This window comes from Anas platyrhynchos, chromosome 10 (assembly GCF_047663525.1).
Source record: "Anas platyrhynchos isolate ZD024472 breed Pekin duck chromosome 10, IASCAAS_PekinDuck_T2T, whole genome shotgun sequence".
NCBI lineage: Eukaryota > Metazoa > Chordata > Aves > Anseriformes > Anatidae > Anas > Anas platyrhynchos.
The window spans coordinates 6480585-6494278 of NC_092596.1; the positions used below are offsets into that span (position 1 = coordinate 6480585).

The window sequence follows — 13694 nt, forward strand, 5'->3', positions numbered from 1 at the left end:
TGCACACTGGAACAGGCTCCCCAGGGAAGTGGTCACTGCACCGAGCCTGTCTGAATTTAAGAAGAGATTGGACTGTGCACTTAGTCACATGGTCTGAACTTTTGGGTAGACCTGTGCGGTGTCAAGAGTTGGACTTGATGATCCTTAAGGGTCCCTTCCAACTCAGGATATTCTATGATTCTATGATTCTATATGAAATGGGAAAAGAAAGCGTGCTTATGACCATCCCGAGCTACTTATTGCCTATGGTTAGGGTCTGAAGCAGTGGGACGGAGCTCACTTGTGAAGGATCAAAGCCCTACAGCGGAAGCATGGCGCAGAACACAACGTTTTAAGCTCTGCTGAACCTCTGCTGTCTCTTCATGCTGAGAGCTGGAACACTAAGCTAGAGTCTGCTCCAAAAAAAAAAATAAAGAAAAAATCACAGAAAATCCTGCCATATGCAGAATAATCCCCCGAAAGCAAGTCCAATAGATAAAGACAGGTGGTTGTTTTTAATTACTAGCTTACAACAAGATCCAGAATTCCATCTCCTTCACCAGAGTTTTCCATCACAGTAGCTCCAAATCCCAGTTCTCGTATGAGCTCTGCGATAGCCGAAGGCTGTATGACAGCAGGATTATACCTCACTTCTGCCTTTCCTGCCATTAGCGCAACAAGTATTGAATGTATTCCTAGAAAACAAAATGCACAAATAGCAGTTGATGTTTAAGAAAAACACTTAATGACAATGTGACAGCACAATAGCAGTGCAATGATACTGAGAAACCTACCACATTATAGGCACATACAAACAAAAACAAGCATTTTTGGGAGATGTATAAGCAGTGTAACAAAGGCTTGGGAGCACAAGCATGAAGAATTAATATATTACTCCAGGAGAAAAACATGCAATTCACGTTTACCCTTCTGTCTAATTACAAACATTCAATTTACTTTGTATGAAAAGATGACCATTTTGACTTTAAAAAACACTTCTAAAATACACTCTGGCATACTATTTTGATTTAATTCTAGAATTTCTAAAAACCCTTTAAGAACTTGAGTGAACGTGTTTCAGAAAGGGCAGATCTAACAATATGCAATCCTACTGTACACTGAGTTAAAAGGAAAGTACAAAAAGCTTTTAGAATGAAGAAATAAAACTCCAGGTTAACTTGGAATATGTTCATCTTCATTATAATAATTAAACACAGTCTATAATTATAACTCTTCATTATAGTTATGCAATTATTTGTTCCTGCAAATAAAATCATCCCTCTGACAGAAATATAGACATCATTGTCCTGACCTGTGGAGCTGAAGTTACCTTACATCTCTTTAATCCATACTAATACTGTCATTCTCCAATAGCTGTTTCTGATACAGACGTACACTTCTGCAGAGCTGGAAACCTGGGCAAATCACTCCAGTTGAAGAGATTTAGTTTAGTTTCATGAGGATACCTATTTGATCTCTATATGTTCTCTTCAGAGAACCTCAACTCCTGCTTTTGCAAGGGCAGTCTCCAACAAAGCAGCAAGAATTATTCTCTTTTCATCCTGCAAACCAACTACAAGTCAACTATGTTCTCCCTCGTGAAGTACCAGCAATGGCACTTCTCTTAACAACCCACTAATTAAAAACAGTGCACATAAGCTAGATGGATTCTCTAAAAGAAAAGCTCAGAAATTTAACAGGTTACACTGACATATATCTTACCATCTTCTCTTCTCAAATTCCTCTCAATGTTGGCTACACACGAAGCACACGTCATTCCTGTGACTTGGACATAGCACTTGGATATGCTCTTTGCCTCTTGTTTAGCAGCATGGTTTGGTGACGGTTTGGAGGTAGGCTCAGTTCTGAGAGATGCCAACTGCTCTTCGGGTGAGGGTTGAGTTACCCCCACAGGGAGTTCCGTCTTCGCTGAAGAAGAGATTGAAATTCATGACACCACGAATAGACACTGCAATGAGCTATGACCTGGCATTAATACACGTTGCTGTAAATTTGCAGACCAAGAAGCAGTAACTGTACGTGCCTTATTAAGGCTCTCGAGCACAGGAGTAAGTCTGCTTTCTTTTGCTTATTGAAGCAACAATGGTTAGGCCTCTGATGAACTTCCTATCTATTGTTACGATTTTTCTTTTCCTCATTATATTCATCTGTCCTACTGTACATCCTCTGTCCTCTTTGGCAGGTCACAAGCTAAGCCTCTGCCTTGCAACCTTAGTTTTACATGCAAATTTATTGACTTTACCTGGGGTACAAAATAAATGAATGTTTTGCAAGCAAATTCAATGTTTTTGACCTTTGAGAAGGGACCTCAAGCCCCAGAGAGCTGCTTCTTCCAGCAATTCAGGACAAGCTATGTGTAGGCAGGAACAGTATGAAAGGGATTAAATACAAGCACCTGACTTCACTGCTTCAGTTATTGACATAAAATATTTCACCTGCTGTATTAAATTTAATCTTAGCAAATAAGAAATGGAGCCTCTGCAATCCCTTGAGAAGCCTCTTTACATTAACGTCCATCTGCATTTTCTCTGTAAATATTCTGGACATCACAATCTAGCCATCTGTTCCCATTGCACAATTACTTTCAGTGTACCAGACATCATGTAAGCATAATTTTAACCTCCTCAGTGATATCCACACTCTACAGATTCTTGTCACTCCTCAGCCATGCCCAAGTCTGGCTAAACAACCCCTCAGTTACTTCACACAAGTTAAATCTCTAGTAGATTGCTGCCCTGAAGTTTCTTTAGCAGCGAATTATCATTCTTAGCAACTATCAAAGCTCCGTTTACTTTCTACATTCATTCCATAAACATTAAACAGTGGCAAATTGAAGCACCGTTTGAATATCAATACTTACTGGATGTATTTGCATTTCCAGATATCTCAGCACTTTTCAATTAACCTAACATCTTAAAGGAAGTGCTACAGCTTTACTTAACTATCTCCTTGACAGTGAAAATATAAAGCTTCTCTTGACATGCAGGAAGCATAATGTGTAAACTGATAAATCTCATCTTGGGTGGTACCAAATCTCAAACAGAATTGCATAATCTTTTTAAGCTTAAAAGTTTAATACGTCATTACCTGATAAAGATGCATCAAATCCCATATCCTCTATTGAGGATCGCAAGTCTTCTGGGCTTGTTTGCAGAGGGTCATATTCTATAGTCCCGTTACTATTTGCCAGAGAGACATTAATGGATTTTACACCTGCCTTTTGGGATATGACTCCCTCAATAGACTGCACGCAAGAATTACAAGTCATTCCCTCAATATTTATCACAACAACTTGAGTAAGCGGCTGCGTAGCATCCTTCAAAGCTGTATGAGACTTCAGTGGAGATGCCAGTGCAGAGAGAAGCGCTGCATGTTCATATTGGTCAGGAAGGCTGACTTTAAACGTCTCTGGAGACACCGCCTCTATGGCTTTTCTCAGCTCCTCTACGCTAATTAAGTTTGGGTTATAGTTTACAATGGCAGATTTCTTCTCTAATGAAACAACTATATTTGTTACCGACGGGAGTGCTGATATGGTACTCTGAATATTGAAGACACACGAGCTGCAGTGCATGCCATCAATTTTGAAGACAACGGTCTTCGTATCATTCACATTCTTGGAGTTTTCTTTCAGTGATGTTGTCTCAGAGCCTTTGGTCTGAGTATTCTTCAACCTTTCCAGGTCAATAGCACTGAGTTTGAGGGGCCTAGGCTGCTTTTTGAAAGATGCTGTGAAGCCCACAGCTTCAATTTGACATTTTATCTCTTCTGCTGTAATTAGATGAGGCTGATACACAACAACAGCTTCCTGATTGTCCAAGGACACTGAAAATTAAAAGCAAAAATAAGTGTGCATTGCTGCCCTAGGTATAACAAGGATGTTGCCCTAAGAACAACAGATCTTGTCACAGACTTCCAAGAATGCTTCAAACACTCAGAAACTTAACTGTAGTGGAAGAGAGGTTTAAGTGGCTTGGGAAAATCTCAGTGCAATTTAGTGCAACCATTTATTGTCTAGACAATACAGCAGTTCTCAAATACTTTTTTTCTCAATTTTTGCTCTTTTCCCAGGACTTTCACAAACAACATTACTGTTTCTTACTAAATACATCCTTTTATCCAGGGCCTATTGCATTATGTTCATGTTAAAGCTATTTACATAGATAATTTTGTAATTCATTTTGGATACAATCATATATATAGCAATATTAATTTTTAATTGAAAAGAAAATATGAACTAACATTGATTACAATACAAAGAGACACCTGGTATTAGAGACTTCTAAAACTGAAAAGTGAAGTTATGGAACTCTACTACTCCAACCTCCCTACAAAAATACAAAAAAAAAACCAAAAACACACACACAAAAAAAAACAAAGCAATCGCTGAATGCTGTCACACATGTAACAGCAAGAACCTCACCACAGGTTGAGCCTCCTTCTTTACTGCTAGCCCAAATTAAACATTTAACTTCATATCAGGTACCACAAAGAGTAACTGTTGTATTAAACTAATACAAATCCGAAGCATCTCCAGATTTCCAGGAGAGGAAATATGTAAGTTTTTACCTTTAATCCGCTGAACTCCTTGCAATTTGCCAACCTTCCCTTCAATAGTGCTGGTGCAGGAATGACAAGTCATCCCCTCCACTTTCAGGCGCAACAAAACGCTACTTGCTTGAGACCAGCTGGAATCTTCACATGTTCCTGTAGTCAGTTCTGGTGCTGAAATATTTAAGTCTACTCCTGGGACCATCTGGATAATCTGCTTGCCATTTATAACGGAAGAAAGGAAAGTCACCACTGCAGATTTTTGATCAGAGGACATTTTAACATCCAGGATACCTTTGTTCTTCAGTAGTGTACTACGAATCTCTTTAGATGTTAGAGCTGACTGAGCAGGAATAGTAAGAAAAATAGTGTCAGGTAAAACAGGTTGTGGGTCTGAACCAGCTGATGTAGCATCAAACCCCATGTCATATATTGCTTCCTGTAGTGTTGCTGGAGTCTGTAGCTTTGAGTCATAAATAATGACGGCATTTTTATCCTCTAGAGATACCTTGCAAGGAAAAAAAAAAAAAGAACAAACCAATTGAGCAAACTGCAATATTAAGACACAGGAAGTAAAACCCTGTATGGGATTATGAATAGCTTTTATTTGCAGACGTTCACAATACTTTTCCAGTATTGTTTGTAGCATTTTACATGACAACCTACTTTGAAGAGTAAGGCCATACCAATGGCCACCATACAGTAACTTCTCATCTGTGGAACAACACGGCTAGACAAAACACAGAATTGTTTTTCCCAAAAAAAAGTTTCAGAATCCTTTACAAAGAGTCTGTCTGGTCTTTTTTTTTTTTTTTTTTTTTTTTTAGACTTATGATATCCAGACAGCATTAATGCATTTTATGGGAAAGAAGAAAACAAAATAAGAACCTTCCAGAGCCAAACTCTCTTGAATTGAGTTAGTCAGTGTAATTCAATCAAAAGCAAAAGAGCCCACAGAAAAAAAATTCTAATCACTTGTACAATTTTGCAGTTAGAAGTAATCACCCTCAGGCTACAAGGATGGAAGAAAATACTCTTTGAAAAATCCCACATACTTAAGTAGCAGTGAAAGGAGTCCAATAATTCTTGGCATCCTAGGCACAGGCTATTACCTTGCTATGAGGAATAAAGCGCAGCAGACTGAACAGAGCTAGATTCAGTTTTGAAATTAGATGCATGACAAACATCAATGGAAGCTGTTTTTCCTCTCTGTATGTTTTCATGACCCAGAGACTTCCTGACTTAGTACTAACCTTTCACATTTGACGGTACAAATATCCTCAATTTAATTTGCTCCCAACTGATGCTACATCAAACACAATTACTGCAGTTTCCAAAAGCGAAAGCCAATGCCTGCCAGAGGCCCTACACATTATCATTCAATTTTATCTTTACTTTGGGCGAAGCTACAACCTAAAGACCACAGCTGTGATTAAATTACACCAGTTAAATGTTTTTAAGAACCACCTTTCTTCATTTCTGTCCCAATTATTAGCCTCAGCAGAATTAGGAACATGGACATTTACTGGTTTCATTACCGTTGGCAGCAAAATAACCTAAATGCAGATCTGTTTGTCCGTATTGGCCATCCAACATTCATCTCTCCTGCTGACCTAACTCATAAGAGCTAAACAAAACCCTAAGCTGAAGTTCTGATGCTGCAACATGGATAATTACTAATATAATCTCTTGAAATGTATTACTGTGCTATTTTACTCAGACTAAGGTTTTCTAACGTATTTTCTTGTCAAGAGTAGTTTTAGAAATGTCATTCAGATTTGGGATGTTATTTACCTTAGAATACAGAAAGAAACTATTGAGGGTTTTATATTTACAAAACTGTTTAATTCTTTATGTAAAAAGCACATGTTCTACATGTTAAATTAAGAATCTCTCCTCTTACTGTCTCAAGTCATCTGCATATCTTCAGAAATCAGATGAAACAAAAATGCAAGATTGTAGAAATTACATCTTTTGCTAGAATAATTTGGGGAAGTAAGGGAAGAAGACTTCTGAAGCCAAGGTTATTTGAGGGCATTGCTTTATAAGCCAATTTTAATCTTTGTTTCACCTTGTGTTTGCCAATACCTAGAGATTTGTGTGACATTCCCACAGGACAGAAGTCGTTAGAGTGGAATCCCTGTTTTAAGAGCCCATTCAGTGACCCAAGGGTCTGGTGTCAGAGAACAGCCCCATTATTAAAGCCCCATTAAACTTGAAGATGAAAAACAACATGTCAATACTGCTGTTGTTCACCAAAGTTTCTGTGAGCATACACGAACTCCTGCTTCACGCAAAGGAAAGCGTACTAAGTGGTGTACCTCTGTCTTTGTGCAGAATGGTTAACCACAACAAACCCTCTGAAGTAAGCTCCAGGCAACAATCACATGCCCCCCAAATAAGATACTGTTCCTGATTCTGGGAAGGACAGATTTCATCTCTGGCATATCTACTAAAATGGAAACAACTTTTGAAGAGACCAGGAAAATATTTTCTGTAGAGTAAAACTCAACTACTACAGAATGATACAGCAAGATTTCACAATCTATATACCCAGTAATTAAGCATGGCAATTTTCTGCAGCCATGATTGTTAGGACTACTCCTTCTTACACAAATTAGGTCATAAGACTAAAAGCAATCTCCCAGATTATAAATTGTTTTCATTATGAAAACTGCCACAGACTGATGTATTTTTTAGAACCAGTTGGCTCACCCTGGAATATTCTAAAATCCACCATTTTGCTCATGATAGAAAAAAAGATTAATGACATTGATACCTCCTCTACATCAAGAAAGCACTAAAAAAAAAAAGGCTAACATCAATGCAAATTAAGGACAAAACAAGTAGCTCTGTCAAAAGTTCAAGACTATGGCTCTGCTGCTCTCTCATTCCTTCAATAGGCAGCACAAAAGGAAGGGAACTTCTCATGCCTGAAGGGGATAGCCCTGGCCTACCTGCTACCTTTATTCCATTACTACCGCAAAACAGCAGCACTCTTCATGGTGGCCAACCAACTCACCATTAATTGGACACCTCAGGCCCACAAATGCTTTTGAAGCTGTGCAATGACTTGTGTATACTGTCAGCGTAAAAGAAAAAGCCTGGAGGTTTGAGAGCAAAATACTGATACTTATTGAATTTAAGGGAGAAGTACAAACTGTTTTTTAAAATGAGTATAAATTCTAGGGTGTTTTCTTCATTGTATTTAAGATAATCCTGCCCTGATTATTATTATTTTATTTTTACTTTTCTCATTACTTCATAACACTGAATTAAGCATGGAAATTCACAGTATTGAACTGAGGCAGAAATTGACTTAAGGAGTAACAGGTGACAACTCAGCTCCCACTGCAGTGCAATAAGCACTTGTTTTTCTCTTGCTTGTACTAGAAATACAGTAGAACATCTCAAAGATCACTTTCCCATTAAATGTACAGGTTACAGTATTCCCACATACTTTCCCCCATTGGTACACACTTTACCATGGTTTCTCACACAAGAACAATACTTTAAAACAAGCGGGTAGTGCTACTTACTTTAATGTTGTGGACACCATTCCTCTTCCCGACGTGCTGCTCAATGGCCTGAACGCAGGAATGGCACGTCATGCCCTCCACGCCGATGACTATGGATCTTGCCTCCATTGTGAAATCCTACTCAAGTCTTCTCATTTCTGTTGGCCAAAAAAGAATTAGAGCTTTTTTTTCCCCTTCAAATAACTTCAAAGATAAAAATCAAAACAATATGCAGCACTTTAACAGATGATGTACGCTAGTAGATACCAAAACCTGATCAAAATCTGATGCTGAGCACAACTGAACAGGAAGGAGACACTTCGCTACTTGCTCCCGTGTATCCTCAAAGAGAAAATTATTCAGACATTCATAATTCGCTTTGTATTACAATCAAGATCCTTTAATCACACGCAGCAAGCTGTGACTCAGTGGTGTGTGACCCAACTGCTGGGAGAAGCAAGCAAGGAGGAGACACCAGCCCTTGGAACGTCAGAATGATCGAGGAGGGCACGGAAAGCTTGGTGACAGATGCCTGCCGTGTTTGTCCACGTCTGTATCTCTTTGTCATCACCCTGTGCTAGTGAGAACAAGGAATGCTGGAACTGGTCCTACGGAGTGAATCCAGCTTTTCCCAAATCTCATTCAGTAAAGTCTAATTTCTGCTCCTCTGCAGATTATCATGCTTATTCTGACTTGTAAAAACAAGAACAGAAAAATGACTAAATCTAAATGAAATTAATCTGCAGAAATAATGGTTGCTGCAAATGAGTTCGTTTGTCCAATGCATAAAGTAAGTAACAGAGAAGGAAAGAGGGCAAAGAAGAGATTAAGACTTTTTTCATCTTTGAAAATTTGCATTATTTTTTCCATTGTACGGGAGGTTTATGGCTGGGAAAATAATCAGTCAGCTGCTTAGTGTTTGGCTGCAGTGAAAGCAACACCAAATTCTGATGACTAACTCAACAGCCAGAGTTAAACACGTGCTTAACTGGTTTATTCCCCTGCGGACTTGTCTGGGAAACTAGATTACACTAAGTACGAGCAGCATTTAATAAAATTAATTTGCTCTCTCTCTGGTGGCATTTCATGACTGCTCACTGCTATAGAAGGTCTGAAAGTTTTTGGTTTTGCTCTAAGACACTAGAAAACCATACATGAATAGTGCAATGGTTCATTATAGAAGCAGGTTGACCTCACTGATGTTTAAAACCTCACAAACTAAATGCTGAAGCTTTACCAAGAAGACAGCACAACCCTTTGAATTACAGCGAATTTTCTGACAGGTAAAGTATGTTTGTTTGTTTATTTGTTTTTTCTTTACATGCACATTCTATGCAAAATGCCAGGAACACATTGCAAAATTGTCAGCCACCACGTGGGAAAACTTAACCATAATTACTAGGTCAAAACAAAATTAATTATGCAAACATCGTAAAAGATAGCACTTAATTTTTCCCCCCTAATGCATCCCATAAAACTCTCAAACGACCAAGTAAGGAACCGGAACTCCAGTATGACCCCTCACGTCCTGTTGGGCAACAGGAGCCTTGCTCAAGAACTACACAGTAAAGCACAAGAAAATAGGAATTAGCGTACATTAATCAGAGAATCATTAAGGTTGGAAAAGCCCTCCACGATCATGCGGTCCAACCATGCCCCTACCACCACTGTCACCCACTAGACCATGTCCCTGAGCACCACGTCCAACCTGGTAAGAGCAGCTGGCAGGCAGGAACGTTTGGCAAGCACGGAGAAAACCTCGCAGTCACAGGACTCCGCACACCTTGGCGAGCTGCTTTGTAGGTGAAGTCCCTGCTCCGGACACATCCTACAACAGCAAGGCTCCACCCTTCCAGCCACAGCACGGGGAAGCTGGGAAGCAGAAGGGCTGCATGCGGAACTGGAGACCGGGGGCAGCTGGGGACGAGCATCCCAAAGCTGCTTCCCACGGCAGCTTGCTGCGTTAGAGGCATCCCATCACATCACAGCAGGACGCAGCAACTCGTGCTACGAGAGGCACTGCAGGGATATCCCTACCCGAGGAGGTGGTACAGATCTCACGGCTTGCCTAACTTGGCAGAGCTGGGATCTTAGCAGCACAGGAATGTTTATCCATAATTATTTACACACCTACAGAAACGCAGCAGGGTCACGGAGCAAACAAGGAGCTGGGAATCGGGGGAGCAGTGTGGGTTAAGGGCTTCATGTGGCCAGCCCTTTCCCAGGCTCATCTGCATACTCTGAGGCACAAGATCTTTTTTAAGAAGACTGTAAAGCTCACTAAAAGACGTGCTTTCATTTCATCACATGGCCCTCACTGACACTTCAGCTCTTCCACAAGGAAGGCTCAGTCCACTGAGCAAACAAGGGCGTAATTGTAATTCCAGGCAGCAATGAATCTTCCCAAAAGGCTAAAGTACAGGTGGAGTGTCCAGAAAGTACTTGACTTGCAGAGTGTTTTGTGAGCACAGCAACCAGAGAGCTGAGACGCCCTGTCCTGTCATCTGGCACAGATGGGACAGGTTCCACACGGTCAGTGCCACCAGTTCCTGCACAGCCTCATGTTTTCCCATCGAAAAGACAGCACGTGGAAAGGGAAATAAAGAGTCCTGCTGCCTCCCTGGCCTCATCTAACTGACTAACGTTTGAAACACGACTTCAGATATGATGGATGGTATTTACGGAAGTAAAAGAAAATAATTTGATTGCGGTAATTCAGGACCTGAATAAGCATGTTAGGCCCATAAAGCATGTTAAAACCCTATTATGTCAATAAAATTTCATATGCATGTTTTGTATAGACACAATCTTTCCTTTAAAATAAAGCACAATCTGCTTGCGTTTGAATTTAAATAATAAATCAAAACCAACCGAGCTTCATTCCCTTCACTGCCCCAGGGAGGGTTTTTGGCGTGTTTGGTTGGGCTTTTTCAAGTCTGCTCTCCCAGGACCAACGACCAGGGCCCCATGGCATTAAGCACCGCACAAAAGTGGCAGAGAAAATCCTCTCCTGGAGGGAACCGCGACTCAAACACGCACAAGGCTTAAAGGCTTAAGAGGAAAATCACTTTCCCCTCTTCAAGACCCCGTAGTGCCAGGACTGAATCCAAAACTTCTGTCACAGAATTTATCTGTTGGATCAAACTCCCTCTCTTCCTTTTGTTCTCCAGCTTATCATTAGGAAACACTGCTGGAGCTACAAGATATATGCGTAAGCTCTCTACTGGGGGGGGGGGGGGGGGGGAAGGCCTATCAGACAAACAGGGATTTTGATTTGCTTTGTTGCAATACAAAAATCCCCAGGACAACAGCAAGTTAAACTGACAAGCTAACACATTCTTCCACGTGCCGGTATTCCATTTGGTTCCATTCATTTCTAATATCCTATCTCCCCTTTGAGTGCTTCCTGTAGAAATACTTTGGCTGAAACTTAAAGGAAATAGTTTTGTCAAAATTCCCTCCTTCCGACACCATTAACTCAAGATAAATTCACGACTAACCAGCCTGAAAACTTCACTACACCAGTAAGTTATGGCTATCTGCAGACAAGCAACATAAATATTGACAATACAAACCTCCTTCTCCTTAAATGCATTAATATTTACCAAGTCAACAAGAAAATGGATGCAGAAGTCAAACGATCTCGTGACAGCGTGTAGCACTCTTTGTGAGCTACAGCAGTACTGTGAACACAACTTCCCATTTCCTTACCCTTGCTACAGTGTGTGTGTGTGTGTGTGTGTGTGAGTATATATGTGTGTATATGTATATATACACACACATTCACTCAAAAGAAATTCAAGGTAGAAGGGACAATTATGGTTTGGTAGCGCGTGGCTGAAACAACCAACAAACCAAATGCTTTCTAAAAAGCCTTCTAGTTGCCTATATCTATCTTATATGCTGATAGAAGATCCTCATCACTACCCAACAGCAAGGCAGATGGCGTCCCCAATGAACCATTGATAAGGGCAAAACCAAAAAGAGGTTAGCAGCATCTACTGGCTGCTCTAGGAGGTGGCCTATGACCTCCTACGTCCCTGCAATGTAAAAATGACTTGTTTTCTACCCAAAACAGAGCCTCTCTCTCCCCGAGACCTCTCCATACTGCACAAACTTGTCTCTCCTAGAGGACGTCCTGTATAACTTGCACCTTCGCTGGGGACCAAGCCAATCTGCATTTGTAGGTATTATATGGCTGAACTTTTACTACCCCTAATTGACTTTCTACTAGCTCTAATTGCTGCTGCTATTAATTAGTGTTATAGTCTTAATATCTACTACACATCTATTTGCATCCTTGTAATATCTGTAATTGCTTATTACCTGTCTGTATATTCACCTTACTGATCATTGTATTTGCTAGTGCTGGCTGGTGCTAATCTGTAATAAGCAGAAACCTTGAGAAAATAAACCTTCTGTGCCTTTGTGCATCACAGAATCCTGTAAGCCCACTCCTGAGATCCCTGCAGACCCACAGGCCAGGTAACCCTTTGGGTCATGACAGTCACAGACACATTTTTGGGGTGAGATGCATAGATCACCCCTGGTTTATAGAGAAGTGACGGCTACATTCTCGACCAGGGCATTGCTCCACCTGTAGAGCATCTCGATCACCACTTAGGGATCTGGCAGTGCAGCCAAGCAGCAGGAAGACCCCTGTGCACACACCCAGTCTAACAGCTCCATATTCAGAACACAAGGAAACAAGGCTTCAGCTACTGCTCTTCTGGAATACCATCTGAAGTTCATCTCAGCCTTGGCTTTCACCACGCTTTGTGAAAGCAGCTGTCAGCTTACTGTATTCTCCAGTGCACTATTTACAGCTCAACACCTTTAGAAACTCCCCTTTTAGCTGTTTTAATCCTTTCAGTACTCTTTCACCTGTGTTTTGCAGCACACAAACCAGCAGTACTTCCTTGCAGCTGTATTAACACCCTCAATGAAGCACCAGAGCCCTAGAAATACTGGGGCTCTGCAGTAGCAAAGAACCAAGCACTGTACGTTACCCAGCGCGGCAGCACCCAGCGACAGCACAGGCAGTGCGCAAGGATAGCTAAAACCTAAAGGATCTTTGGAAAGGAAGCCAAGTGCTTGCAGGGACAATTTGAGGCTTAACGCTGGGGTTGCCTGTGTTAAAATAACAACTTCTTCCAAGGGAAAGGAAAATTAAACAGTGATTAGACTCAGGGCAACTGAGAAACTCGGATTCACATCAACAGGTCATTTGCTTGGACGTGCTAACAGCAGTCTTGAAGCATAATAAGTCTAGGTAAAGTCAAAGTTGTCAGTCATAACATCATGCTACCAAAAAAAAGGTAAGTGGTACAGCTACTGCAATGCTAGAACCCCAGACTCTCATCTTATACCCCAAAAATGTTTAAGAGCTTCTAGTATCTGAGCTAACCCAGGCACCTCAGTGTAACAACGCACTCACCATGCACCACAAACATGCTTCATGTCTCTTCTAGGATCAGTACGGATACATAACAGAAATACTGTGTGCTTCTCCAAGTGCACAGCCTTAGTTTTCATCAAAGTTTTCCATACATATTTTGAATTTAGAGCTGCTGCTGAAAGATGTCAGCAAAAGCTAGTTTACCAAACAAATGGAATTTGCCTCTC

General features: G+C 40.7%; 1 protein-coding gene across 3 annotated transcripts in view; it reads right to left on the reverse strand.

Moving 5' to 3' along the window:
- The window catches only part of ATP7A (ATPase copper transporting alpha), a 31047-nt gene that overhangs the window by 15881 nt on the left and 1472 nt on the right, over positions 1 to 13694 (reverse strand). For 2 of the 3 annotated variants that reach the window (XM_027465056.3, XM_005015195.6), the window contains exons 2-6: positions 8091 to 8227; positions 4570 to 5059; positions 3088 to 3825; positions 1702 to 1908; positions 511 to 674 (exon numbers count right to left, since the gene is read on the reverse strand). In XM_027465056.3, coding sequence (XP_027320857.1) covers positions 511 to 674; positions 1702 to 1908; positions 3088 to 3825; positions 4570 to 5059; positions 8091 to 8198 — 1707 coding nt within the window. In that variant the 5' untranslated portion in view covers positions 8199 to 8227. Of the gene's footprint in view, positions 1 to 510; positions 675 to 1701; positions 1909 to 3087; positions 3826 to 4569; positions 5060 to 8090; positions 8228 to 9777; positions 9797 to 13694 lie in introns of those variants that run through there. The other variant, XM_072042993.1, reaches the window with a different exon arrangement.